We start from the raw sequence: 26,891 nt of genomic DNA on the forward strand, positions 1-26,891 counted from the left end.
TTCTTAACAAAACTGGAAATTGTAAGTAAAATAAGCAAACAAATTGGTTTCAAGATGATTTTACTCAACAAGCAGTCCTCAGTTTACAAACTCTCAATTTGCATATGTCTTAAATATATGAAATAGTATGAGGGGAAGTAAATTCAAGGTCTGAGTTCCTGGATTTTGTTGGAACTAGTTTTTGTTTAGTGTTTCAGAAAACGTGGGCAGATCCTTATTTATAGTACAAATACAGATCTGTATCTCCTGCAGGTAACAGGAACACTGTGATAGTTTCTATAAGCAGCTGTGGATGAACAGAGAATTATTACAATTAATATCTCATCTGATTGGCACTTGAGAGTGTTAAGATCTTTCACATACAATATACAACCTTGTTGTTATGAGGCAGATATTCATACTCTCATTTTACTGAGGAGAGAGGCTACCCAGGGAGGTTATGCCACATCTCCAAGTGTACACAGCTGAAGGATTGGGACCCTGTCTGGTATTTTCTTTGGAGGTCCACTGTTCCTTTGCTTATCTCATGTTATGCAGTAAGAATTTCTGTCTTTCCTGGGCAATAAACCCCAAGCCTTGTAACTGCATCCATCTTGAGAAGGAGGGGCCTGAGGTTTTCCTAATAAGTGCTGATGGCAGATGCTCCCTAAGATTTATCGGGGCAGATCACACTAACTAAGCTGTAGAGCACATTAATCCCTCTTTTTACCACTGCCCACCTGGATGGATGTTGATAGTTTCTGCAAAAGACCCTTGAGTGCCCCCCAACCCCGCGCCCAGTTTTGTGGAGCTATAATTATATGATACTGTATTAGTTTTAAGTGTTCCTTTTTGTTTCTTAATTGCTTTCAGATTTAACTCCTCTGCTTCTTAAAGCTTAATTCCCATCCCAAGTGAGCAGCCACCCAACTCTCTCATTTTTTGTAAATAGAAAACAGTCCCACATATATACACTACCAAACGTAAAATAGATAGCTAGTGGGAAGCAGCCACATAGCACAGGGAGATCAGCTCGGTGCTTTGTGACCACCTAGAGGGGTGGGATAGGGAGGGCGGGAGGGAGGGAGATGCAAGAGGGAAGAGATATGGGAATATACGTATATGTATAACTGATTCACTTTGTTATAAAGCAGAAACTAACACACCATTGTAAAGCAATTATACTCCAATAAAGATGTTAAAAAAAGAAAAGAAAAGAAAACAGTCCCAGAGATGTGTAGTGTCCGTGGAGTTGCACGAAAAAGTGCGAGATCTGTGCGAGACAAAGCCCGAGAAGGCCCGGTGTCCCTGCAGAGAGGACTGCTTCTGGGCAGTTCGCCAGGGTCCCAAGCCCGAAGGGAAGGGAGCTTGAAGTTAAGTAACCTGAGCTTCCAGCTGCTCCCTCAGTCCTCCCGTTCACCACCACCACCCCCCCTCCTCCGTCCCCCGCCCCACCTTTAATACGCTGATGCAGAATCCCACAACCTCCCGGGACTGGCTCCTCGGGCCGCACCCCTGACAGCTCCACTAAGGACGCCAAAGAGCTTACCTCCCAGGTCCCACAGCCTCTCCCGGGCCGCACCCTGCAACCCTTTTACTTCCTGCCCGCTCAAGGCAGCGCCTAGCCCGTCCCCCGCGCCTATCGGGGAGGCCGGCGCCGGGCGAGCTCCTCCCCAGGCAGCAGCGGGAGCGGCCACTCCCCGTGCACCGAGCCGAGCTCGGGTGGGGACTTGGCTCTTTTCAGCTTGTGCGCCGCGGGCCCCTTACAGCCAGGCCGCGGGCCCCTTACAGCCAGGCCTCGCGCCCGAGCAGCCTTCGGCCCCCCTGGCTTCTCTTGGCTGGGCCGGTCCGCGCCTCCGGGACCATGCTGCGCTGGCTGCGGGGCGTCGTGCTGCCCGCGGCGGCCTGCCAGGACGCGGAGCCGCCGACGCGCTACGAGACCCTCTTCCACAAGCTGGACCGCAACGGGGACGGCGTGGTGGACATCTGCGAGCTGCAGGAGGGGCTCAAGAGCCTGGGCATCCCTCTGGGCCAGGACGCCGAGGAGGTGGGTCGCTGCGGGGCCTGAGGGCCGGAAGGGCTGCGGGGACTCTGGGCGCTTCCAGGACGGAGGGCGGCTGCCCGCGGTTCTGCAGGAAGTAGCTGCAAGTGTGGCTTCCAACCCGCGAGTGGGTTCAGAAGCTCGGGAATGGGGCCAGGTACCCCGGAACGGATGCGCATCAGGATCTGAAAGGCTACCGGTACTTTTACAGAAAAATTAGTGCAATGGACCCTCTGACTCACTCTGAGAATTAAAAATCCTGTGCCCAGTACTTTTGGTCTGAATGCATCCCAGGGCTTTTTAAGCCTATGCAAAAATTTAGCCACTTTTGTTCTTGTTTTTTTTTTTAGCTCTCACACTTCAGTGAGCCCCAAGTTCTGTAAAAAGTCTCACATTTTGTATCTCTTCGAAGCTGCTTTCTTACACCAGCTAGTTTGTCTACTGTTTCAAAACTGTTTGAAAACCAGTGGTATGTTTCCCCAACCTCCTGTTGAGGAGGAGAGGCAACATTCCATTGTTTAAGACATTCTTAATGCCCTAAGTACATAAGTTGGCCTGAAGGGTTGGCCCATCCTACGAGCAATTTCAGCTTCTCTGAGTCATTTTAATTGTGTCCCTGAAGTGCAGCCCCTATCAGCAGAGATATTTGGAACCTCTCCAACCCCACTGAAACGTAGGAGGACACTTTGGCATTCCCTATCCCAAGAGTAAAGTGATATTAAGCTATAAGAGCCAAAAACTTTTTATAGTAGTTATATTTTAAGCTACTCATTCAATGTCTTTAGTAGTTACAGGCCTCTTCAGGTTACTATTTCTTCTTGAGTCAGATTTAGTAAGTTACAACTTTTAGGAAACTGCACTTTCTGTCCAAGGCTCATAATATTTATATTCACTTGTGATTTTTAAAAAGTTCTGACTGTATCTGTAGTTATGTTCTCTGTTTTATTCCTGATATCTCCCCCCCACCCCTGTTTCCTCTTCAATCTTGCCAAATCTTTTTTTCTTGCCAACCTTTTTTTTTTTCCCCTTCAACCTTTGTCTTTTTTATTCATACACTGAAAGAACCAACTTTTGGTACTTTTTGAAGATTGTCTCCATTTTTAAAATTTTCTTCCATTAACTTTTATTTCCTTCTACTTTCTTTGGGTTTACTCATTTGTCCCTTTTCTAATTTCTTGAGTTATTAATAAATGCTTGATTTATTAATTTTGAGCTACAGTATCACTTTAATCACTTCTTTAGTTGCATCCCGTAAGTTTGTACTTTTGTTGTAATTTAGTTCTAAGTATTTTCTAATTTCCAATATGATTTCATCTTTGACCCATGAATTATTTGTGTGATTTAAATTTCCAACTATATGCTTTTTTGGTTGGTTCTTTGAAAATATGAATAAAATAGACAAATCTCTGGCAAGACTGATTAATAAAAAGAGAGAGGAACTCAGGAATAAAAAATGTCTTTAATTTTCCAAAATTTATATAAGAACAAATTACAAAATAAGTTGTATAAAACTGTGTGTATGCAAACATATAGAACAGGATGGCGTATATTTGTCACACACACAATATATGTATTCTATACATAAACATAAAATATATTTTATACCTACATACATATACATATACATAGTATCACTCTGTGCTCATGCCAGATATTATTAACTATTCCCAGCACTCTTTTTTGATGGGTATATTCTTCAATTAAATGTTAATAATAATTACTTCTGGATGGTAGGAGTTAAATTACCTTGTTACTTTTTTCTTCACAATTTTTGTATTATTTCAATTTTTTAAAATGATCATGCATTATTATTTTTATGATTAGGAAAAAATAGAGTTGTTTTTTTTTTTAATAAATATCACCTCCTCTGTGATGAGCTCTTCTGGACCACCCCCTATAGAAGAGTTGGTCTCACCCTACTATTTGTAGATCTTTGTCTCCTATATCGCTACTGCTATAATTTTCAAAAGGTACTATTTTTATTTATTGACTGTGCCCTCCACTAAGACCAAACATCTTGAAGATGAGGATCATGTCTCAGTGATCTAAGCACAGTAGTACAAAAAGATTTAAGGCTGTGATTTGAAATACCCTAAACAAGACAGTGGCTCATTTGAAATAATTAAAAGAAAAAAAACCTTAACTGTAAAGCAGTTGTTAGTGCTTTTATTTCCAGCATATGTAGGACAAGAAAACCAAAAATTCTCCTGTTGCTAGATACCTAGAAATGTCGGATAAAATAAGATAAATATATAAAAGACTATTTTTTTAGAGCAGGTTTTTGTTTACAGCAGAATTGAGAGGAAGGTACAGAGATTACCTACCCATACACCCTCTGCCTCTAAACATCACATACATAGCCGCCCCCATTGTCAACATCACTCATCAGAATGGTACATTTTTTACCAAAGGTGAACCTACATTGACACCTCATTATCACTTTAAGTCCATAGTTTACCTTAGGTTTCACTCTTGGTGTTGTATGTTCTATGGGTTTGGACAAATGTATGATGACATGTATCCATTATTATAATATCATATAGAGTATTATTACTGCCCTAAAAGTCCTCTGTGCTCTGCCTGTTCATTCCCACATCCCTGACCACTGATCTTTTTATTGATTCTATAGTTTTTCCAGATAAACATCTTTTTACATACATAGATGAGCTTGTAAGAAAATAAGAAATATCTAGTCAAACCACCTGGGTTTAAATCTTGGTTCTGCTACTTACTAGTTAACTTTGGGCCATTAAAAGTATCTTTTTAGCTTCAGTTTTCTCATCTGTGACAGAGGTAACATGAGTACTTATCTCATAGGGTTATTGTGAATAGATGAATTAAAATACGTAAAGTATTTAGAATAATTCATGGTATCTAATAAGCAATCAATTAGCCTTTAAATTATCTAAAACTGTTACTACTGTCAAAATTTCCTCTATAATTGCACATTTGCTAACTTTCCTTTATAATTCTGTTGATTTTCCCTTTTATTTTAAAAACAGACTATATAATGGACTATACTGCTGGTGTATTTTAGCTTCTCGGTGAATTGCTCCTTTCATCATTATGCTTTCTTGCCTACCCTTATAGCATGGTTCCCCCCATATTTTACAAATGCCTGAGTCATTGCACTAGCCAGGTGTTCCCCTTAAACAGGTTGTTTTCCCAGGTCACCACTGGGAAATCTTCAGCTTTGGGCTCCCACCTTGTACAAAGCATCATCCTTCCCCCATGTTTCACTCAGGGCTCTTTGCCTGCTGGGCAGTGAATGAGCCAGTTCCGAAACCCCATGTTCTTACCTCTTGTCTTGGGCTACTGCTGGTGCTAACTGCATCATTTCTGGTTCTCCTAGGAGCAGAAACCACGATGGGATTGAGTGTGCAAAAGAAGGGTAAGGGAGAGGAAACAGGAGTGTTCGCCTGTGGAGTGATCTGACCTGGCCTCCACAGGCCACTCCATGGCACCCACAGATGTGCTTCTCAGCATAGGTTTGGGGAGTACTCCCTTATTGTTCTCAGCCTCTCTTCCTCAGGGAGGACAGTGGGACAAACTACGGTCCCCGTTGCTTCACTTGGTCACAACTGGTACTCATGATTTCCCTTCTTGACTGTCTATTTTAAATTCCACTCACATTCAGCTAGAATCTCTGCAGGTCTTTGTGACTTACCTGGTGGTGTGACCCAAACTTTCCTTTCTGCAGTGTCTGAGCTTCTCAGGCCAATGTTGCTGCATGTGCCCATTCACAGTTATAACTGGGCATCCCTGGAGTCCACATGGATCATCTGAGTTCCGTAAGTATTCCTCTCTGTCTCCGTGGTGTAGAAGCAGCCCTGCTTCCTGCTGATCAGGGCCAATTTACACCTACTAAGAGGGTGACTTCTTTTCTTGCCTGTTGGTCCCTGGACACAAGGAGTTACAAATGTCCAGGTGGAAGCTATAGCTTGTAGTTCAATGGGACCCTCATTGTGTTCCCTGACAGGAGTGTATCTATCCTGCTTGGGGACCAGAAGCTAACACTGCAGAGCCCAGAGTTGTGGGGATGGGAAGCAAAAAGTTCCCATTGGGTCATTGGGAGTGATAGTAAGTGGGACCACTCCTGCTTCCACCTCTTAGTTCCTGGACTCATGTGTTCTTCCTTTTGGGGGCACAGAGCCACATGGTAGGTCTCTGATTTAGTGTACATAATGGTATCCCCAAGGGTGGCAACCCATTTTTGCCAAATATTGTCTCCTAGGTGGTGCTTCGGCTGTGTTTTCAGTAGGACATTGCAGCATTCTGTGAGGTTGGCTGCTTCCTGATGGTGTGGGGTGTGAAATGGCCAGTGGATCCAGTGGTCTCGGGCCCACGTGCACACCTCTTACACTATGAAGGGATCCCCTGGTCAGATGCTGTGTTCTGTAGGGATTTCACGCCTGTGGATCAGGCATTCCACAAGCCCCCAGATAGTGGTGCTATCTGAACCTTTGTGGGCAGGAAAGGGAAACCCCTACCTTCCTTTGAGGAAGACCCAGTGCCCCTTACACCACAGGAGGCACCCAATATAACTGACTTTCCACCGAGTGACCAGTTGGCCTTCTTGAGGAATAGTGTCATGTCAGGGCCAGGCAAGGGCCAGATCATGAAAGGCATTGAGGACCTGCCAGGTGGTTTGGACTTTTATCAATTGAGTGATGGGAGCACTTGGGAGGTTTTAAGCAAGAGGGGACACAGGCAGACTTAAGTCTTAGGAAGATCACTCTGGTGGCTGTGCAAAAACAGGAGGAAGAGAGGGTGTGGAGGGGAGCCTGGCTGACAGTAGCCAATCACATACTTGGAATTAGGGTTACATGGTCAGTCTTTATGGGGGAGAATTTCAGAGGCATAGGTCAAGGGTTTGTATAATGTCAAGGATTGGGGAGATTACCCACTGGAGTATCTAGAAATGAGAACTATGGGGTGATTCTTCAAGGGAAGGTTTCAAGATAATTTGCGTCTAAAACAAATACTCAGCCTAAAGTGAAATCTCTATAAATTTCCGTCTGACTTGATCTCATCTCCATGTTGCCAAGCTTTTGTAACAAATTTGGCATGTAGAAGAGAGCAAATTTCTATTTAAGTTCCTTTAGGCCTTAAATGGAAAGAATGTGGAACATAATAAGGAATACAATAACTAATTGTTACTAAGTGTTCCAAAAGTATACAGGGAAGGGAAAAGACATCAAGGCATGTTCTGAGACAAAATTAAGAACTAGCTAGAGGCGAACTCACTATGGTTTCTTCTGATATGAGTGACCCTGCTTTTCCATGTGTTTCCAAATCTCCTCATTACGAAATTAGTGTTTTAGAAGAGATAAAATTCACATTAAGTTCTCCTGTGACTCAGGAATTGAGAGTAGAAGGTAGTATGAGGAACAAGGAGATACAGTAGTTATTACTAATTTTCCCATAAGAATCTAGTAATCCTGTCTGCTTTTTGCATTATTTTCCATCGTTTCCTCCCTCCTCCCTCTTTGCCTCCCCCTCCTCATTGTTTTTCATCAAAGGCCACGTTAGAACATTTTAAAAGGCAATCCCAATGTTTGGATGTCACTTGAGGTACTCTGAGGAAAAAAATTTCAGAACATCAAAGAGCAGAAGAAATAATCTGAATTTTAATTTACTGAAATGGAAATCAGAAAAATAAACTGATGATGAAGAGTTAGCAGTTTTAGCTGGAAGTATGCTTATTTTGGTTCAATTTAGGCTTGGAAGACTTCAGAATAGTGTAGAACCAAAAAAAAAAAAAGTCTGGATTTAGAATTAAGGCAATAAAATGATGAGATGATCAAGTCTATGTTTTGCTCTCTTCTATCAGTTATATAAAATGCTGTTAGTCTGTTTTCTTTATTCAGAAGTCTGGCTGTGACTTCTATCTTTTCTACTTGGTCTTTAGACTCTTGTGCCTGCCTGGATGTCTGTCTTCTATGACTCTTTGTGACTACTTGCATTCTCTGCAATGCCCAGGGAAGGATCATTCCCTGTGGACTGTAAAATTCTCTTTTGTTGGAGAATTCCTTGTTGATTGGGCCACAGCATATCTTGTGAAACAACATTAGATGTTTGCCACTGCTCAACAGCTCTGGGGAGAAACGTTTATTGCGAAGCTTGCAGTAGTACTTATGACTAACCATGACATAATCTCTTCCTGGCAAACGCATGGGTAGTTCAAGGACATGGGATGGTCCTCTTTGTGTTTTCCGTACTTGACATGATGAGTAAATAGAGCAAAAACTGACAGATAACGGCTTGATTAGATTATCTTTATGAATTAAAAAAAATTTATTTTGCGGGAGCAGTTTTATGTTCACAGCGAAATTAAGAGGAAGGTCTAGAGATTAACCATATCTCACCTGCCCCCATGCATGCATAGCCTCCCCCATGATCAACATCTGACACCGAGTGGTAACATTTGTTACAGTTGATGAACCTACATTGACATATCACCCCAAGTCCATGGTTTACCTTAGGTGTTGTATATTCTATCGGTTTGGACAAATGTATGATGATGTGTATCCATCTTTACAGAATCATACAGGGTATTTTTCACTGCACTACAAATCCTCTCTGCTCTGCCTATTCATCCTTCCACCCATTTCTCCAACTGTCTGTCAACCACTGATCTTTTTAATGTCTCTATAGTTTTGCCTTTTCCAGAATATGATATTGCTAGAATCATACAGTATGTAACCTTTTCAGGTTGGCTTCTTTCACTTAGTAATATGCACTTAAGATTTCTCCATGACTTTTCATGGCTTGATAGCTTTTTTCTTTCTAGCACTGAATAATAGTCCATTGTCTGGATGTACCACAGTTTACTTACCCGTTCACCTACATCTTGGTTGCTTCTAATTTTGGCAATTATGAATAAAGCTCCTACAAACATTTGTGTTTAGATTTTCATGTGGACCTACATTTTCAGCTCCTTTGGGTAGATACCAAGGAGCATGATTGCTGGATTATATGGTAAAAGTGTGTTTAGTTTTGTAAGAAATTGCCAAGCTGTCTTCTAAAGTGTACCATTTTGCATTCCCACCAGCATGAGAGTTCTTGTTACTCTGTATGAATTTTAACATTCAAGTTTTTAAAGAGTACTCCATATTTTTAAAAGTAACTTATGTAAAAAGTGGCATTTTGACTGTGAAACGACACTTCCACATTTCCAGTGGCGCCCGATGAGGGACCAACAGGTATGTGTATAGGGAAGCCAGAGCTCTCAGTGGTTACGGAAAGTGGCGATTAAGAAGACGCCATAAACGTTGTTTATGAGTATCTCCTGGACCCCAGTTGACTTAACTTCTGCCCATTTTGAGATTATCCTCCCAAGTGTGCTGCCGGAATCTGTGCAGGTGGAGATGGGACTCCTGTTGAGCAGCCTTGCACTGGAGCCACTGCAGATACTGAGTGAAGATAAGGAACTGGGGGAGAGGATCACGGAAGGAAAGGCCCACACGGTCAGATTCTCATTCTGGCCCCAAGCTTCATTACAATAATTCCCAAGCGCCTTAGCCTTAGAAGAAGAAGTCTTAGGTGTGACCAGACAACTTAAAAAACAAAAAAATGTTGGACCAACACCACCAGTCATTATGGCCCCACAGTCCATGTCTCAAAACTCCCCTACCCACTTTTCTCTAAAAAGAAGTTCTACCTTTAGAGACAGACCTGTGTGGAGGTCTCTCAGGAAGCTTCTGGAGACAAGGCTCCTCCTGGAGTGAGGTGGGAAACAGGGAGTCTGATTGGCTGATCTGGGAGTGAGGCCGGAACTCCATGGCCTCACACTCCAGGCCTGGCCTCCAGCACCAACCCCTCCGAGGCTCCCAGCGCATCTCGTGCTTCTGCTCTGGAGCCATGGCGATGAACCGTCCCCTTTCCGTTCTGTACCTGGCCCAGGGGCTTTGGCTTTGGTAGCAGAGAGGCAGCTGCTACCTTAGGTCTTTTCCAACTCGGCCTGTGGTGGGCAGAGATCACCATCCTCCCTCTCACTTCCACCTCGGGGAGACTAACGGGGGTCACAGCGTGGACCCCCCGAAGCACCTCTGCCGCCAGAGACATCCCAGATGGACGCCTTCGATGAATAACTGTTTTCATACCTAGACCATAATGAAGATGGGACCCTGGACATCCTTGAACTTCAGGAAGGCCTGCAGGACGTAGGGGTCATTCAGGACGAAGGGAAGGTGGGCTTCAGTGGGGCTGTGGTCAGAGAGACATTGGGTCTGAGAATTCTGGAGGGGCCTTGGGCAGAGAAGGGTAAAGCCAAATTTACACGTTCCCAAGCTTGATGCTGGGCCCCACTATAGTTTTCAGGTCTGTTACCAGCATTACTGTATGAAGAGTAACAACGTTACTAATACTCCTCTCAAGCATTTTTCTCAATTTTCTCCCTGGCTCTAATAACACTTCTAAATTCAAATTGCTCTCAAGATGTTGGCTGCAACCTTGTTTTTGGAGTCACCTTGTTCAGTGTACTCACCTGTTATTAGTAGCCTAGATGTGCATTTAGGCCAAAGATGCTCTCTTCCCCCTTTAGGGAACTGGCATAATCACTGTGTGTTTTGGGAGTTGTGTGGTAGTTGGAAATTCTCTAATAGTGTATTTTGGTTTCTGTTCTTGGAAGGAGGGCAATCAGTCTGAGTGGCTTGTACTCTTGGGGTTTCTCCCATGCTGATGTTTCCTCATAAGGTGCCTTTATCATCAGACTGGTTTTTTTTTTGCGGTACGCGGGCCTCTCACTGTTGTGGCCTCTCCCATTGCGGAGCAACAGGCTCCGGACGCACAGGCTCAGCGGCCGTGGCTCACGGGCCCAGCTGCTCGCGGCATGCGGGATCCTCCCTGACCGGGGCACGAACCCGTGTCCCCTTCATCGGCAGGCGGACTCTCAACCACTGCGTCACCAGGGAAGCCCTATCATCAGACTTTTGAAGAATGAGCTTGAGCATTTTTTCCTTTGCAAATCTTTTCCCCAGCAACCTAGATGAGAGGATCCTTCTCAGTATGCTGTGCCTAATGCATATTTCTATCAGTGTATTTCCAAGTTATCTTCTGTTCAGAAGTTATTATTGAGTATAATTATTACTTTCCAGTGATCTTTGCTCTTTGGATGTTTAACCCAATAGATGGAGATCCATGAGAGTTAAAGACTGGCAAATTCATTTAAGATAATTGGCACTTCATGCTCAAAAAACTGTCAAATGAGTTCTGTCGTGTTAAGATTTGGTAAAACTCTTCCTATTAGCCATGTGAACTTTGGGAGTCTTTATTTTGTCATTCACTTAGTCATTGATCATTTGTATTTTGGACACCTTCTATATGCCAAGCACTGTGTCCTGGTTTCCTCATTTGTAACATCAGAGGCCTGGACTGGATGTTGTCCATGGACCAGACCAGTCCAAAATATTATCTCTGTAAAGTTTACTTGGATTTTTAAATTGTGTTTTTCCTTTTAAACCTAAACGTCCTTCATGCTTTTTTAAAGCTACTCTTCTACTTAGATTTTCACATGTGACTTGTATTGATATTTGTTTATTTGATACAAACTAACCTTTCATAAGAAATTCAGGATTATGCCATAAACAAGTTTAACGCTTTAAAACACATTTCTTCTTTATCAAAACAAATTTTTTTGCATATTTGTCTTTTGTTTTTGGTAAGAGGTGGTGTGAGCCATATAAAGGCTTTTTATAACTGATGATGTCTCACATATCAAAACTCTGGCAGTCTCTGCACCAACCACATAGAACCGTATATTTCAGGGAAACTGATGTGGCTTTTCCTCAGGTGATGGTGACATCTCTAGGAAGTTTTGATGTGAGTTTTCACCCCCATGTCTCCAGATTCCGTAGTAGAAGTTTATTTATATAGATTGAGAATTCAATTGATTTTTTAAATATAGAAATGGTACATACATACTGCTAAGAAAGAAAAGATACAACTTTTTATTCTGATAACAGATTTTTTTTTTTTTACATCTTTATTGGGGTACAATTGCTTTACAATGGTGTGTTAGTTTCTGCTTTATAACAAAGTGAATCAGTTATACATATACATATGTTCCCATATCTCTTCCCTCTTGCGTCTCCCTCCCTCCCACCCTCCCTATCCCACCCCTCCAGGCTGTCACAAAGCACCGAGCCAATATCCCTGTGCCATGCGGCTGCTTCCCACTAGCTATCTACCTTACTGCGTTTGTTAGTGTGTATATGCCCATGACTCTCTCTCGCCCTGTCACAGCTCACCCTTCCCCCTCCCCATAACCTCAAGTCCGTTCTCTAAGAGGTCTGCATCTTTATTCCTGCTTTACCCCTAGGTTCTTCATGACATTTTTTTTTCTTAAATTCCATATATATGTGTTAGCATATGGTATTTGTCTTTTTCTTTCTGACTTACTTCACTCTGTATGACAGACTCTAGGTCTATCCACCTCATTACAAATAGCTCAATTTCGTTTCTTTTTATGGCTGAGTAATATTCCATTGTATATATGTGCCACATCTTCTTTATCCATTCATCCGATGATGGGCACTTAGGTTGTTTCCATCTCCGGGCTATTGTAAATAGAGCTGCAATGAACATTTTGGTACATGACTCTTTTTGAATTTCGGTTTTCTCAGGGTATATGCCCAGTAGTGGGATTGCTGGGTCATATGGTAGTTCTATTTGTAGTTTTTTAAGGAACCTCCATACTGTTCTCCATAGTGGCTGAACCAATTCACATTCCCACCAGCAGTGCAAGAGTGTTCCCTTTTCTCCACACCCTCTCCAGCATTTATTGTTTCTAGATTTTTTGATGATGGCCATTCTGACTGGTGTGAGATGATATCTCATTGTAGTTTTGATTTCCATTTCTCTAATGATTAATGATGTTGAGCATTCTTTCATGTGTTTGTTGGCAGTCTGTATATCTTCTTTGGAGAAATGTCTATTTAGGTCTTCTGCCCATTTTTGGATTGGGTTGTTTGTTTTCTTGTTATTGAGCTGCATGAGCTGCTTGTAAATTTTGGAGATTAATCCTTTGTCGGTTGCTTCATTTGCAAATATTTTCTCCCATTCTGAGGGTTGTCTTTTGGTCTTGTTTATGGTTTCCTTTGCTGTGCAAAAGCTTTGAAGTTTCATTAGGTCCCATTTGTTTATTTTTGTTTTTATTTCCATTACTCTAGGAGGTGGGTCAGAAAGGATCTTGCTGTGATTTATGTCATAGAGTGTTCTGCCTATGTTTTCCTCTAAGAGTTTGATAGTTTCTGGCCTTACATTTAGGTCTTTAATCCATTTTGAGCTTATTTTTGTGTACGGTGTTAGGGAGTGATCTAATCTCATACTTTTACATGTAGCTGTCCAGTTTTCCCAGCACCACTTGTTGAAGAGGCTGTCCTTTCTCCACTGTACATTACTGCCACCTTTATCAAAGATAAGGTGTCCATATGTGCATGGGTTTATCTCTGGGCTTTCTATCCTGTTCCATTGATCTATCTTTCTGTTTTTGTGCCAGTACCATACCGTCTTGATAACTGTAGCTTTGTAGTATAGTCTGAAGTCAGGGAGCCTGATTCCTCCAGTTCCTTCTTTCGTTCTCAAGATTGCTTTGGCTATTCGGGGTCTTTTGTGTTTCCATACAAATTGCAAAATTTTTTGTTCTAGTTCTGTGAAAAATGCCAGTGGTAGTTTGATAGGGATTGCACTGAATCTATAGATTGCTTTGGGTAGTAGAGTCATTTTCACAATGTTGATTCTTCCAATCCAAGAACATGGTATATCTCTCCATCTATTTGTATCATCTTTAATTTCTTTCATCAGTGTCTTATAATTTTCTGCATACAGGTCTTTTGTCTCCTTAGGTAGGTTTATTCCTAGATATTATATTCTTTTTGTTGCAATGGTAAATGGGAGTGTTTTCTTGATTTCACTTTCAGATTTTTCATCATTAGTATATAGGAATGCCAGAGATTTCTGTGCATTAATTTTGTATCCTGCCACTTTACCAAATTCATTGATTAGCTCTAGTAGTTTTCTGGTAGCATCTTTAGGGTTCTGTATGTATAGGATCATGTCATCTGCAAACAGTGACAGCTTTACTTCTTCTTTTCCGATTTGGATTCCTTTTATTTCCTTTTCTTCTCTGATTGCTGTGGCTAAAACTTCCAAAACTATGTTGAATAAGAGTGGTGAGAGTGGGCAACCTTGTCTTGTTCCTGATCTTAGTGGAAATGCTTTCAGTTTTTCACCATTGAGGATGATGTTTGCTGTGGGCTTGTCATATGGCCTTTATTATGTTGAGGAAAGTTCCCTCTATGCCTACTTTCTGCAGGGTTTTTATCATAAATGGGTGTTGAATTTTGTCAAAAGCTTTCTCTGCATCTATTGAGATGATCATATGGTTTTTCTCCTTCAGTTTGTTAATATGGTTTATCACATTGATAGATTTGCGTATATTGAAGAATCCTTGCATTCCTGGGATAAACCCCACTTGATCATGGTGTATGATCCTTTTAATGTGCTGTTGGATTCTGTTTGCTAGTATTTTGTTGAGGATTTTTGCATCTATGTTCATCAGTGATATTGGCCTGTAGTTTTCTTTCTTTGTGACATCCTTGTCTGGTTTTGGTATCAAGGTGATGGTGGCCTCGTAGAAGGAGTTTGGGCGTGTTCCTCCCTCTGCTATATTTTGGAAGAGTTTGAGAAGGATAGGTGTTAGCTCTTCTCTGAATGTTTGATAGAATTCGCCTGTGAAGCCATCTGGTCCTGGGCTTTTCTTTGTTGGAAGATTTTTAATCACAATTTCAATTTCAGTGCTTGTGATTGCTCTGTTCATATTTTCTATTTCTTCCTGATTCAGTCTTGGCAGGTTGTGCATGTCTAAGAATTTGTCCATTTCTTCCAGATTGTCCATTTTATTGGCATAGAGTTGCTTGTAGTAATCTCTCATGATCTTTTGTATTTCTGCAGTGTCAGTTGTTACCTCTCCTTTTTCATTTCTAATTCTATTGATTTGAGTCTTCTCCCTTTTTTTCTTGATGAGTCTGGCTAGTGGTTTATCTATTTTGTTTATCTTCTTAAAGAACCAGCTTTTAGTTATTGAACTTTGCTATTGTTTCCTTCATTTCTTTTTCATTTATTTCTGATCTGATTTTTATGATTTCTTTCCTTCTGCTAGCTTTGGGGTTTTTTTGTTCTTCTTTCTCTAATTGCTTGAGGTGCAAGGTTAGGTTGTTTATTCGAGATGTTTCCTGCTTCTTAAGGTGGGCTTGTATTGCTATAAACTTCCCCCTTAGAACTGCTTTTGCTGCATCCCACAGGTTTTGGGTCGTTGTGTCTCCATTGTCATTTGTTTCTAGGTATTTTTTGATTTCCTCTTTGATTTCTTCAGTGATCACTTCATTATTAAGTAGTGTATTGTTTAGCCTCCATGTGTTTGTATTTTTTACAGATCTTTTCCTGTAATTGATATCTAGTCTCATGGCGTTGTGGTCAGAAAAGATACTTGATACAATTTCAATTTTCTTAAATTTACCAAGGCTTGATTTGTGACCTAAGATATGATCTATCCTGGAGAATGTTCCATGAGCACTTGAAAAAAATGTGTATTCTGTTGTGTTTGGATGGAGTGTCCTATAAATATCAATTAAGTCCATCTTGTTTAATGTATCATTTAAAGCTTGTGTTTCCTTATTTATTTTCATTTTGGATGATCTGTCCATGGGTGAAAGTGGGGTGTTTAAGTCCCCTACTATGAATGTGTTACTGTCGATTTCCCCTTTTATGGCTGTTAGTATTTGCCTTATGTATTGAGGTGCTCCTATGTTGGGTGCATAAATATTTACAATTGTTATATCTTCTTCTTGGATCGATCCCTTGATCATTATGTAGTGTCCTTCTTTGTCTCTTTTAATAGTCCTTATTTTAAAGTCTATTTTGTCTGATATGAGAATTGCTACTCCAGCTTTCTTTTGGTTTCCATTTGCATGGAATATCTTTTTCCATCCCCTTACTTTCAGTCTGTATGTGTCTCTAGGTCTGAAGTGGGTCTCTTGTAGACAGCATATATAAGGGTCTTGTTTTTGTATCCATTCAGCTAATCTGTGTCTTTTGGTGGGAGCATTTAGTCCATTTACATTTAAGGTAATTATCGATATGTATGTTCCTATTCCCATTTTCTAAATTGTTTTGGGTTCGTTATTATAGGTCTTTTCCTTCTCTTGTGTTTCTTGCCTAGAGAAGATCCTTTAGCATTTGTTGTAAAGCTGGTTTGGTGGTGCTGAACTCTCTCAGCTTTTGCTTGTCTGTAAAGGTTTTAATTTCTCCATCAAATCTGAATGAGATCCTTGCTGGGTAGAGTAGTCTTGGCTGCAGGTTTTTCTCCTTCATCACTTTCAGTATGTCCTGCCACTCCCTTCTGGCTTGTAGGGTTTCTGCTGAGAGATCAGCTGTTAACCTTATGGGGATTCCCTTATGTGTTATTTTTCCCTTGCTGCTTTTAATATGCTTTCTTTGTATTTAATTTTTGACAGTTTGATTAATATGTGTCTTGGCGTATTTCTCCCTGTATTTATCTTGTATGGGACTCTCTGTGCTTCCTGGACTTGATTAACTATTTCCTTTCCCATATTAGGGAAGTTTTCAACTATAATCTCTTCAAATATTTTCTCAGTCCCTTTCTTTTTCTCTTCTTCTTCTGGAACCCCTATAATTCGAATGTTGGTGCGTTTAATGTTGTCCCAGAGGTCTCTGAGACTGTCCTCAGTTCTTTTCATTCTTTTTTCTTTATTCTGCTCTGCAGTAGTTATTTCCACTATTTTATCTTCCAGGTCACTTATCCGTTCTTCTGCCTCAGTTATTCTGCTATTGATCCCATCTAGAGTACTTTTAATTTCATTTATTGTGTTGTTCATCGTTGCTTGTTTCATCTTTAGTTCTTCTAGGTCCTTGTTAACTGATTCTTGCATTTTGTCCATTCTATTGTCCATTCTATCTCCAAGATTTCGGATCAACTTTACTATCATTATTCTGAATTCTTTTTCAGGTAGACTGCCTATTTCCTCTTCATTTGTTAGGTCTGGTGCATCTTTATCTTGCTCCTTTATCTGCTGGGTGTTTTTCTGTCTTCTCATTTTGGTTATCTTACTGTGTTTGGGGTCTCCTTTTTGCAGGCTGCAGGTTCGTAGTTCCTGCTGTTTTTGATGTCTGTCTCCAGTGGCCAAGGTTGGTTCAGTGGGTTGTGTAGGCTTCCTGGTGGAGGGGACTAGTGCCTGTGTTGTGGTGGATGAGGCTGGATCTTGTCTCTCTAGTGGGCAGGTTCACATCTGGTGGTGTGTTTTGGGGTGTCTGTGGCCTTATTATGATTTTAGGCAGCCTCTCTGCTAATGGGTGGGGTTGTGTTCCTGTTTTGCTAGTTGTTTGGCATAGGTTTTCCAGCACTGTGGCTTGCTGGTCGTTGAGTGAAGCTGGGTGCTGGTGTTAAGATGGAGATCTCTGGGAGATTTTCGCCATTTGATATTATGTGGAGCTGGGAGGTCTCTTGTTGACCAGTGTCCTGAAGTTGGCTGTCCTACCTCAGAGGCAGAGCCCTGCCTCCTGGCTGGAGCACCAAGAGCTTTTCAACCACACGGCTCAGGATAAAAGGGAGAAAAAGTAGAGGGAATTAGTAGAAGTATGAGGAAAGAAAGAAGGAAAGGAGGGTAGGAAGGAAGGAAGAAAGAAAGAAAGAAGCAAAGAAGGAAAGAAGGCAAGAAGGAAAGAAAGGAGGGAGGGAGGGAGGGAGGGAGGAAGGAAGGAGGGAAAGAAGGAAAAAAGACAGAAAGAAAGAAGATACAGTAAAAATAAAATAAAGTATAATAAAGTTATTGAATTAAAAAATTCTTATTTAGAAAAAAAAAAAAGGGACGGATAGAACCTTAGGACAAATGTTGGAAGCAAAGCTATACAGACAAAATCTTACACAGAAGCATACACATACACCCTCACTAAAAGAGGTAAATGGGGAAAAATCATAAATCTTGCTGTCAGAGACCACCTCCTCAATTTGGGATGATTCGTTGTCTAAAGGAGGGAAGGAAGGAAGGAAAGAAAGAAAGAAAGAAAGAAGGTAAAGTATAACGTTATTAAAATTAATTATTAAGAAAAAAAATTAAAAGAAAACATGGACGGATAGAACCCTAGGACAAATGGTGGAAGCAAGACTATACAGACAAGAGCTCACACAGAAGCATACACATACACATTCACAAAAAGAGGAAAAGGGAAAAAATCATAGATCTTGCTCCTAAAGTCCACTTCCTTAATTTGGGATGATTGGTTGTCTATTCAGGTATTCCACAGATGCAGGGTATATCAAGTTGATTGTGGAGCTTTAATCCGCTGCTTCTGAGGCTGCTGGGAGAGATTTCCCTTTCTCTTCTTTGTTCTCACAGGTCCCAGGGCTCAGCTTTGGATTTGGCCCTGCCACTGCGTGTAGGTCGCTGGAGGGCGTCTGTTTTTTGCTCAGACAGGATGGGGTTAAAAGAGCCGCTGATTCTGGGGCTCTGGCGCACTCAGGCCGGCGGGGAGGGAGGGGCACGGAGTGCGGGGCGGGCCTGCGGTGGCAAAGGCCGGGGTGACTTTGCACCAGCCTGAGGCGCGCCGTGCGTTCTCCCGGGGAAGTTGTCCCTGGATCCCGGGAACCTGGCAGTGGCGGGCTGCACAGGCTCCGCGGAAGAGGGGTGTGGAGAGTGACCTGTGCTCGCACACAGGCCCCTTGGTGGCGGCAGCAGCAGCCTTAATGTCTCCCGCCCGCCTCTGGGGTCCACGCTTTTAGCCGCGGTTTGCGCTCGTCTCTGGATTCCGCGCTTTCAGCCGCGGGTCGCGCCCGTCTCTGGATTCCGCGCTTTGAGCCGCGGCTCGCGCCCGTCTCTGGGGTCCGCGCTTTGAGCCGCGGCTCGCGCCCGTCTCTGGGGTTCGCGCTTTTAGCCGCGCCTCGTGCCCGTCTCTGGAGTTCCTTTAAGCAGCGTTCTTAAATCCCTCTCCTCACACCCCAGGAAACAAAGAGGGAAGGAAAAGTCTCCTGTCTCTTCGGCAGGTGCAGACTTTTCCCCGGACTCCCTCCCGGCTAGCTGTGGTGCACTAACCCCTTCAGGCTATGTTCAAGCCGCCAACCCCAGTCCTCTCCCTGCGCTCCGTCCGAAACCGAAACTGAAACCGAAACGCGAGCCTCAGAGCCTCAGCTCGCAGCCCCGCCCGCCCCGGCGGATGAGCAGACAAGCCTCTCGGGCTGGTGAGTGCCGGTCGGCACCGATCATCTGTGCGGGAATCTCCCCGCTTTGCCCTCCGCACCCGTTGCTGTGCACTCCTCCGCGGCTTCGAAGCTCCCCCCTCCGCCTCCCGCAGTCTCCGCCCGTGAAGGGGCTTCCTAGTGTGTGGAAACTTTAACTCCTTCACAGCTCCCTCCCACTGGTGCAGGTGCCGTCCCTATTCTTTTGTCTCTGTTTTTCCTTTTTTTTTTTTGCCCTACCCAGGTATGTGGGGAGTTTCTTGCCTTTTGGGAGGTCTGAGGTCTTCTGCCAGCCTTCAGTAGGTGTTCTGTAGGAGCTGTTCCACGTGTAGATGTATTTCTGGTGTATCTGTGGGGAGGAAGGTGATCTCCGCGTCTTACTCTTCCGCCATCTTCCGCCTTCCTCCTAAAATCTACAGAGGAGCAAAGAGAGGACCACAGCAAATTTCTTGTCAGAAACTCCAACAACGCTGAATGTGGACCTCAACTCCAGATGTTTGTCGATTCCAAACAGCCTCATGCCATGGCAGCCAGCACCTCTTGGGGACAGTCCGTCTGAGATCTCCAGAGGGAAATGGGCTCCGGCAGTTGCTGGGGGCTCAGGGAAGGGGCTGCCCCAAGCTGGAGTGGACCTGCTATGGGCACGGACTCCTAGGCTGGCTTCGCCAAAATTGTTAATGCAAGTTCATGTGCCTGACGCACAGTGAGGCCAAACAAACTGAAACATCAGAGCTTGGAGCAAAGAAAGGTTTAGTTTATTGTAAGGCCATGCAAAGAGATGAGGTGTCTCATGGCCTGAAAAGCCTCACGCTCCCTGAAGGGCTTTGGCAAAGCATTTTTAAAGGCCCCAGATTTTTTGAATGATATTTGTTTTGGTTTGTTTTTTTGCTGTGAAAGGTGAGAGACTGAATATGCAAATAGACAGTGTTAGACCATATTTAAAATTGAACTTTGAATTTCATAATGTGTGCAAATGTCAAATCACTATGTAGTACACCTGAAACTAACTTAATATTGTATATCAACTATATATCAATTAAAAAAAATTTGAACTTTGACCTAAGGCCTACCCAGAAAACTACCCCTTGTTTATAATAAAAAATCCAGGAAGCCAACCCGCTGTAAGTCAGACTTACTGGAAGCCAGAATGCTATCTCTAGCGACAGTCCAGGAAGCTAAACAATAACTTGTGTAACAATCAGCCCCAAATGGCCAGAAATTAATTGATAACTGACATGTTCCCCAATTTTTGTCCCTGCTTCCAACTTAGGACCAACCAGAAAAAGCCAAATATGCCCCTGTAACCAATCACACAGGATGCCCCACTTTTGCTTTAGCCCACCTACAGTTTTCCCAGGCCAACAGTCTCCAATCAGGGCACACCCCAAAACCTTTTTTTTCTACTATAAAGCTTTCCCGCTCTTCTTCCTGCCTTTGAGCCAAAATACAAGTGACAGTGGTTGACTTCCTTGCTATAGTAATCTCAGAATAAACAGCCTTTCCTTTTCTCCTTTGACTGGTCTTTATTTCCACAGAGGAATAGGCAAGAAAACTCAAAAGTCAGAGTCATTAGACAGTTGTAACTCTGGGAACCTTTATTTACCGTAACAAAGGCTAATGAAATATGGGTAAAAAAATCAGGCTGTTCAAAGATAGCGTTAGAGATGTCCTTTAACTTGTAATTTCTAAAATGATAGTTGTTCACTGTTATTTTCATTGACCGAGATATAAACTTCTTAGATGAAACTTCAGTACATAAAGGGGGCCCCAGAATGCTGTGACATTTTCTCTTGGATTATGCAAATCTCAGTGTATGTGTTGAGTAATCAGAAAATAATTTCCAGATGAAAATCATCCTCAGTCTAATTTGTAAAAGTAATTAAATAGCAATAATTATTTTTCAGTGACATTACAAATGTATTTGCTTTTAAAACTGTAAGTAATAATTGATGGCATTTAGGTTGCAGATAAGAGAATCCTAGTCATACTAGTTTAAACAAAAAAGGCTAGAATTCTTTGTAGATACCCTTTATTAGTTTGAGGAAGCACCATTCCTAGTTTGCTCAGAGTTTTTAGTCACAAATGATATTGAATCCATCAAATGTTTTTCTGCATTTATTAAGGTAACCACATGACTTTTCTTTTTTATTCTGTTACTGTGGTGAATTACAAGATTAAAAAAAATATGTTAACCCAACCTGGGATTACTGTAATACATTTATCTTGTGTATGTATGTGTGTCCATATATAGTGTTATGTATATATTTATTATGTACATATGTATATATAATATATAGTATTATACATGTACATATGTGTATGTATAATACATATAGTATTATATGTGTATATATATAGTATCAATTTATATATTGTATTCATATAATTATATATATAGTATTATCAATTTTATATATTGTACCCATATATATTATGTGTGTGTATATATCAATACATATATTTGTGTGAAATAATATATTATTTCTTTCTCAAAAGGAATGATTTTTCTTAATAGAGATAGACAGTTTGATATGACAGCTTTTTATAAGAATCATCTTTAGGAAAAGATTATTTAATTTTGGAAATTAAAGGGAAAAATACTATTTTAAACATTTAAATTTAGGTCAAGATTTTGTCTTCTATCTTGGGATTTATAAAATACAAGTCTTAATAGGAAAACAGCCAATCTGCTTGACGTACAAAACATCTAGTAATTTTAATCCATATAAAAATATCTCTAATTTTTTTCTTTTTTGTAGAAAATTTTTACTACTGGTGATGTCAACAAAGATGGAAAGCTGGATTTTGAAGAATTTATGAAGTACCTTAAAGACCATGAGAAACAAATGAAATTGGCATTTAAGAGTTTGGACAAAAATAATGATGGTGTGTCTTTCTTTTCTATTTATCACCAGCTATGAAGAAGCACATCTCATGCTTCTAAAAGTCTAAAACAATGTATATTTAGTCAGTCTATTTTTAGATGATAATTATTACTTGTGTTAATACTTGTTTTTCTTAGTAATGTGATTTTTATATAGAATGTTTTTAGTGAAGAAAAGTTATATGTAGCTTTGCCTAATGAATCATAAACTGTGAGTAGGGCCTTTGTAAAATATTAATTATGGAACCTTATACTGATTTGACTTAAAGCTATGGGTTAAAAATAATAATTATTTTTTTTGCTCTCTGGGCAACAGTTATTTTTATTCATACTAAGCATGAGTATTATATATTCTAAAATTTAAACAACTTTCAGATTATCTTATATTTGATAGTCTTTTTGAAAGAATTACATGTGATCAAAGAAGATGCTCTGATTCTGAAAGTTAAAAAAGAAAATAGCAGATAGACGTTTAAATATATACCTTCTGATTGGGATTATAGTTTTTCTATTTAGATTAATAGCTTGGAGTTAGAGTCCCAGTCATGTGGAGCAAGAAGTAAGGGCCACTGTAGGAGAAAGGGAAGAGCTATCAAACCCTTATCACCAGAGGCAACCTTTGATAGGAAGAGGGCATTTATTTTAAAAATGTATAACGCAGGGCTTCCCTGGTGGCACAGTGGTTGGGAGTCCGCCTGCCGATGCAGGGTACACGGGTTCGTGCCCCGGTCCGGGAAGATGCCGTGTGCCGCGGAGCGGCTGGGCCCGTGAGCCGTGGCCGCTGAGCCTGCGCGTCCGGAGCCTGTGCTCCGCAGCGGGAGAGGCCACAACAGTGAGAGGCCCGCGTACCAAAAAAATAAAAAATTTAAAATAAAAAAATAAAATAAAAATGTATAATGCAGCCTCAGACCCCTCCCCAAGCATGAGTGGTCAAGGCCATTTCATTCAAGATTTGTTATTCAAGAAACAAGTTAAACAAATAAATTGAGAGAAAATATGGTTCATACCAGGGATAGGCAAACTTTTTTTTTTTGTAGAAGTCCAGATAGTATTTTAGCTTAGTTGGCTGTGTGATCTCAGTTGCAGGTACTCATTTCTGCTGTCACAGTGCAGAAACAGTCATAGATAATATGTAAATGAGTAGGCATGGCTGTGTTCCAATAAAACTTTATTTACAAAAGCAGGCAACTGGCCTTATTCGGCCAGAGGGTTATAGTTTGCTGATCCCTGATTTTTACTGAACATTAACTTCAGTTAGACTCAAGGCAAGTTCCTTCAAACAAAGAAACAACTAAACCCTTTGAATGGTTTTGATGATCGTTCAAATCTGTGACTTGGCCAGGAAGAGCTGAGTTTGTGGTGGAAAGTAGTACTGTTAGAATATTTGTTACCACCCATAAACCTTACATTGTATGTTCCAAGTCTACCTTAGTCCAATCTTGTAGCAAAATTCAATTCTTACAATCAAATTGATTTCTTCCTACAAACTTTCATCCCACCCTGAACCCTCTAAAGTTCAGCTGCAGAGAAGGGACTGTCTATATAGTGTTAGGGCAGGCAGTAGCGGGAGATGAAGTCACCTCAGGATCATCTCCAGATAAGTAGAGGCTGATCGTTCAGTATGTACAGTATGCACTATCAATGGTCCATTTCAGAAAATTCTAAATGAGCCAGAAGAAATAATTAAAGGTGAAATATTTTTATTTTTTATTGAGGTATAGTTGATTTATAATGTTGTGTTAAAGATGAAATTTGTAGTAAATACAGTTTCCCCTCAGTTTATCTTGTTTTTGTAATTTAAAAACACTTTTTCATTATAGGTTCATACTTTTGTTTATTAGACTTTCTTAAAGCAAAGCATATACAGTCTATCCTCATTATTCATGAATTCTGTATTTGAGAATTTTTCTACTTGCTAAAATTTAACTCCACAAATAACCCCCAAATCAATACTCGCAGTGCTTTTGCAGTCATTCATGGATTTGCGCCGAGCAGCCACAAATTTCATTTTCTTGGTGAGCACATTTCTAAAGCTGAGATAGAAAGAGGCGACGCGCTGCGTTCTTGTTTTAGCTTTTTTATTGTAAACAAGTCCTTCTGCAGTCTACTTGGTGCCATGTTTTTTGCATTTTTATGCTTTTTATTGGTGATTTCACTATTTGCAATGCTCCCAAGAACACTGCTGAAATGCTGTCGAGTGTTCCTAAATGTGGGAAGGCTGTGACGTGCCTTTGGAAGAAAATAGGTGTGTCAGAAAAGCTTCACCCAGGCATGAGTTATAGTGCTGTTGACCATGAGTTCAATGTTTATGAGTCAATAATGTATATTAAGCAAGGTGTCTTTATTTTTTTTTTTTAAAGAAGATGTTGGGGGTAGGAGTTTATTAATTAATTAATTTATTTTTGGCTGTGTTGGGTCTTCGTTTCTGTGCAAGGGCTTTCTCTAGTTGTGGCAAGCGGGGGCCACTCTTCATCGCGGCGCGCGGGCCTCTCACTATGGTGGCCTCTCTTGTTGCGGAGCACAGGCTCCAGACGCGCAGGCTCAGTAGTTGTGGCTCACGGACCTAGTTGCTCCGCGGCATGTGGGATCCTCCCAGACCAGGGCTCGAACCCGTGTCCCCTGCATTCGCAGGCAGATTCTCAACCACTGCGCCACCAGGGAAGCCCTAAGCAAGGTGTCTTTAAACAGAAACACACAGAAAACAAGGTTTTGTATTGATTGGTTGATGAGAATATCGTGACCAGAGGCACAGGAGCCTAACCCTGTATTTCCCTTAGGAACAGCGGTTCGGTTCTTTAGTTCTGTGTTCATGGTGACCTTATAGAAAGTAACTACAGTGAATAATGAGAATCAACTGTACTTCTTTGAGAGTGCAACCATAAAGGAGATTATTCAGAGTGGTATTTGAAAAATTTCATCGCTAACAGGGTGACGCCTCTAACTGCTCTTATATTGTCCAGATTCTCGTGCTGCTCCTTTCGTCTCCCTGGGAGAAGTCTCTCCAAATCCTGTCATTCCTTCAAAGTCCTTCCCTTAAAGGGAGTCTTTCCTTTCACCACTAACAGTAATTTTTGTCTTCCTCTTTTCCTGGAGAACTTTGCTGTTAATCCTGGTTTGGCATCAGACCCTTTGGTTTGTTTACCTATTCCGTGCATCTTAGTCTTAGGATCCTCATGGGTCTGTGGGATGCTTGAGGGAAACGCATTCTGACATTTATTGCTTATGTTTTCTCTTTCTCCTTCTCTTCTGATTCTTCTCCTTTCTACAACATGCTCTAATTGCTCTTATAATAATAATTTTCCTACTTCCATCATCCTACTATCCTGCTTTATTTTTATTGCCAGATTTCTCAAAAGAATATTCCACACTCTTTGGCTTCATTTAGTCATTTTCTACTTTCTTTTAACTCAGTGCCTTACATATTTATGTATAATAAATGCTTAATCATTTATTAAAATGTAGAAATACATGCTTTAAAATTAATAGATCCTAGCTTAATTGAATTTACCTCAAAGTCAGAGTATCTTGATTTGAATCTCAGTTCTGCTGCTTCTTCATGTCATTTCTTGGTAAGGCCATGTATGTCTCAGTCTTTTCTTTAGATGGAATGTCATTATTTACCTACAAGGCTGTTATGACTTTTGAGTGAAATAATGTGTGTATATTTGTTTAATATATTTGTTGAAATTTGAGTTGGTGTTGCAATATGTACTTAAGCAAATCTATAGCTCATCTAAATTCACAATTTTACCTTAATCAGTCCAAGCCTCTCCCTTATAAAGTGAGGGATTTGAAATTCGTGATTTCTAAGGTCCTTATCAGTTCTAAGTTTATAATTTTTATTTTTTAAAGGAAAAATTGAGGCTTCTGAAATTGTCCAGTCTCTCCAGATACTAGGTCTAACTATTTCTAAACAACAAGCAGAGTTGATTCTTCAAAGGTAAGCCCTTCCTCTATTGACAGTTTTTTTTTTTTTACTTTTAGTATCCTGTATTAGAGATCTGCCTTTGTAAGTGTGGCTTAAAACAAATCCTTGTACCTTACCATTCCTCACTATGTACTTTCAATATCTTTCTCCCCTTTTTCTCGCTTTCCATTTTGTGTGTATACCCATACCTAAAGTGTAGGACTGGGAAAACGCTTTCAAGGCCTCCAGGGCTGGTGCAGTAGAAGAAGCTCTGTTTTCCCTTTTACGTGACTCCTTTACCACTCACACAAAACACTTCACTTCTGAAACTTCTGGTCACTGAATATGTGGGGTTTTTTCCCCACAACAAGCAATTCTAGCTGACACTAGCTGGGTGTCCTACAACATAACTCAATGCTAACATTTTCTACCTGGAGGTAGTGTCAGATCCCACAGCTTAAGGACTCAGTTTCACAAGACTGCTCTCCACTTCAGATGCCAATCGCAAGTAGTAGGTACCCAGATTACCCACATCTTCTGCCTGACTTGACTTCACATCAGAGGTTCCCGTGACGTTCTCCCCCTTGGGTTCAGTTACTTGCTAGAGGAGCTCACAGAACTCAGGGAAACATTTACTTATGCTTACCAGTTTATTACAGGATATTATAAAGGATACAGATGAACAGGCAGACAAAAAGATACATAAGGAGAGGCCTGGGAGGGTCCTGAGCACAGGTGTCTTTGTGGAGTTAGGTGTTTCACTCTGCCAGTGTATGGATGTGTTTTCTAACCAGAAGCTCCCTAAATCCCGTGCTATTGAGATTTTTAT

General features: G+C 41.2%; 1 protein-coding gene across 3 annotated transcripts in view; it reads left to right on the forward strand.

Annotated features, from left to right (window-relative positions):
* The first annotated feature begins 1,712 nt into the window (after positions 1–1,712).
* SLC25A24 (solute carrier family 25 member 24) overlaps positions 1,713–26,891 on the forward strand; it is a 59,379-nt gene continuing 34,200 nt past the window's right edge. Inside the window, exons 1-4 of one of the 3 annotated variants that reach the window (XM_060139482.1) lie at positions 2,049–2,219; positions 5,721–5,811; positions 22,031–22,157; positions 26,008–26,095. In XM_060139482.1, coding sequence (XP_059995465.1) covers positions 5,794–5,811; positions 22,031–22,157; positions 26,008–26,095 — 233 coding nt within the window. In that variant the 5' untranslated portion in view covers positions 2,049–2,219; positions 5,721–5,793. Of the gene's footprint in view, positions 2,027–2,048; positions 2,220–5,720; positions 5,812–11,666; positions 11,843–22,030; positions 22,158–26,007; positions 26,096–26,891 lie in introns of those variants that run through there. The other 2 variants (XM_060139480.1, XM_060139481.1) reach the window with 2 other exon arrangements.

Source organism: Lagenorhynchus albirostris, chromosome 2 (genome assembly GCF_949774975.1).
Source record: "Lagenorhynchus albirostris chromosome 2, mLagAlb1.1, whole genome shotgun sequence".
NCBI classification, from domain to species: domain Eukaryota; kingdom Metazoa; phylum Chordata; class Mammalia; order Artiodactyla; family Delphinidae; genus Lagenorhynchus; species Lagenorhynchus albirostris.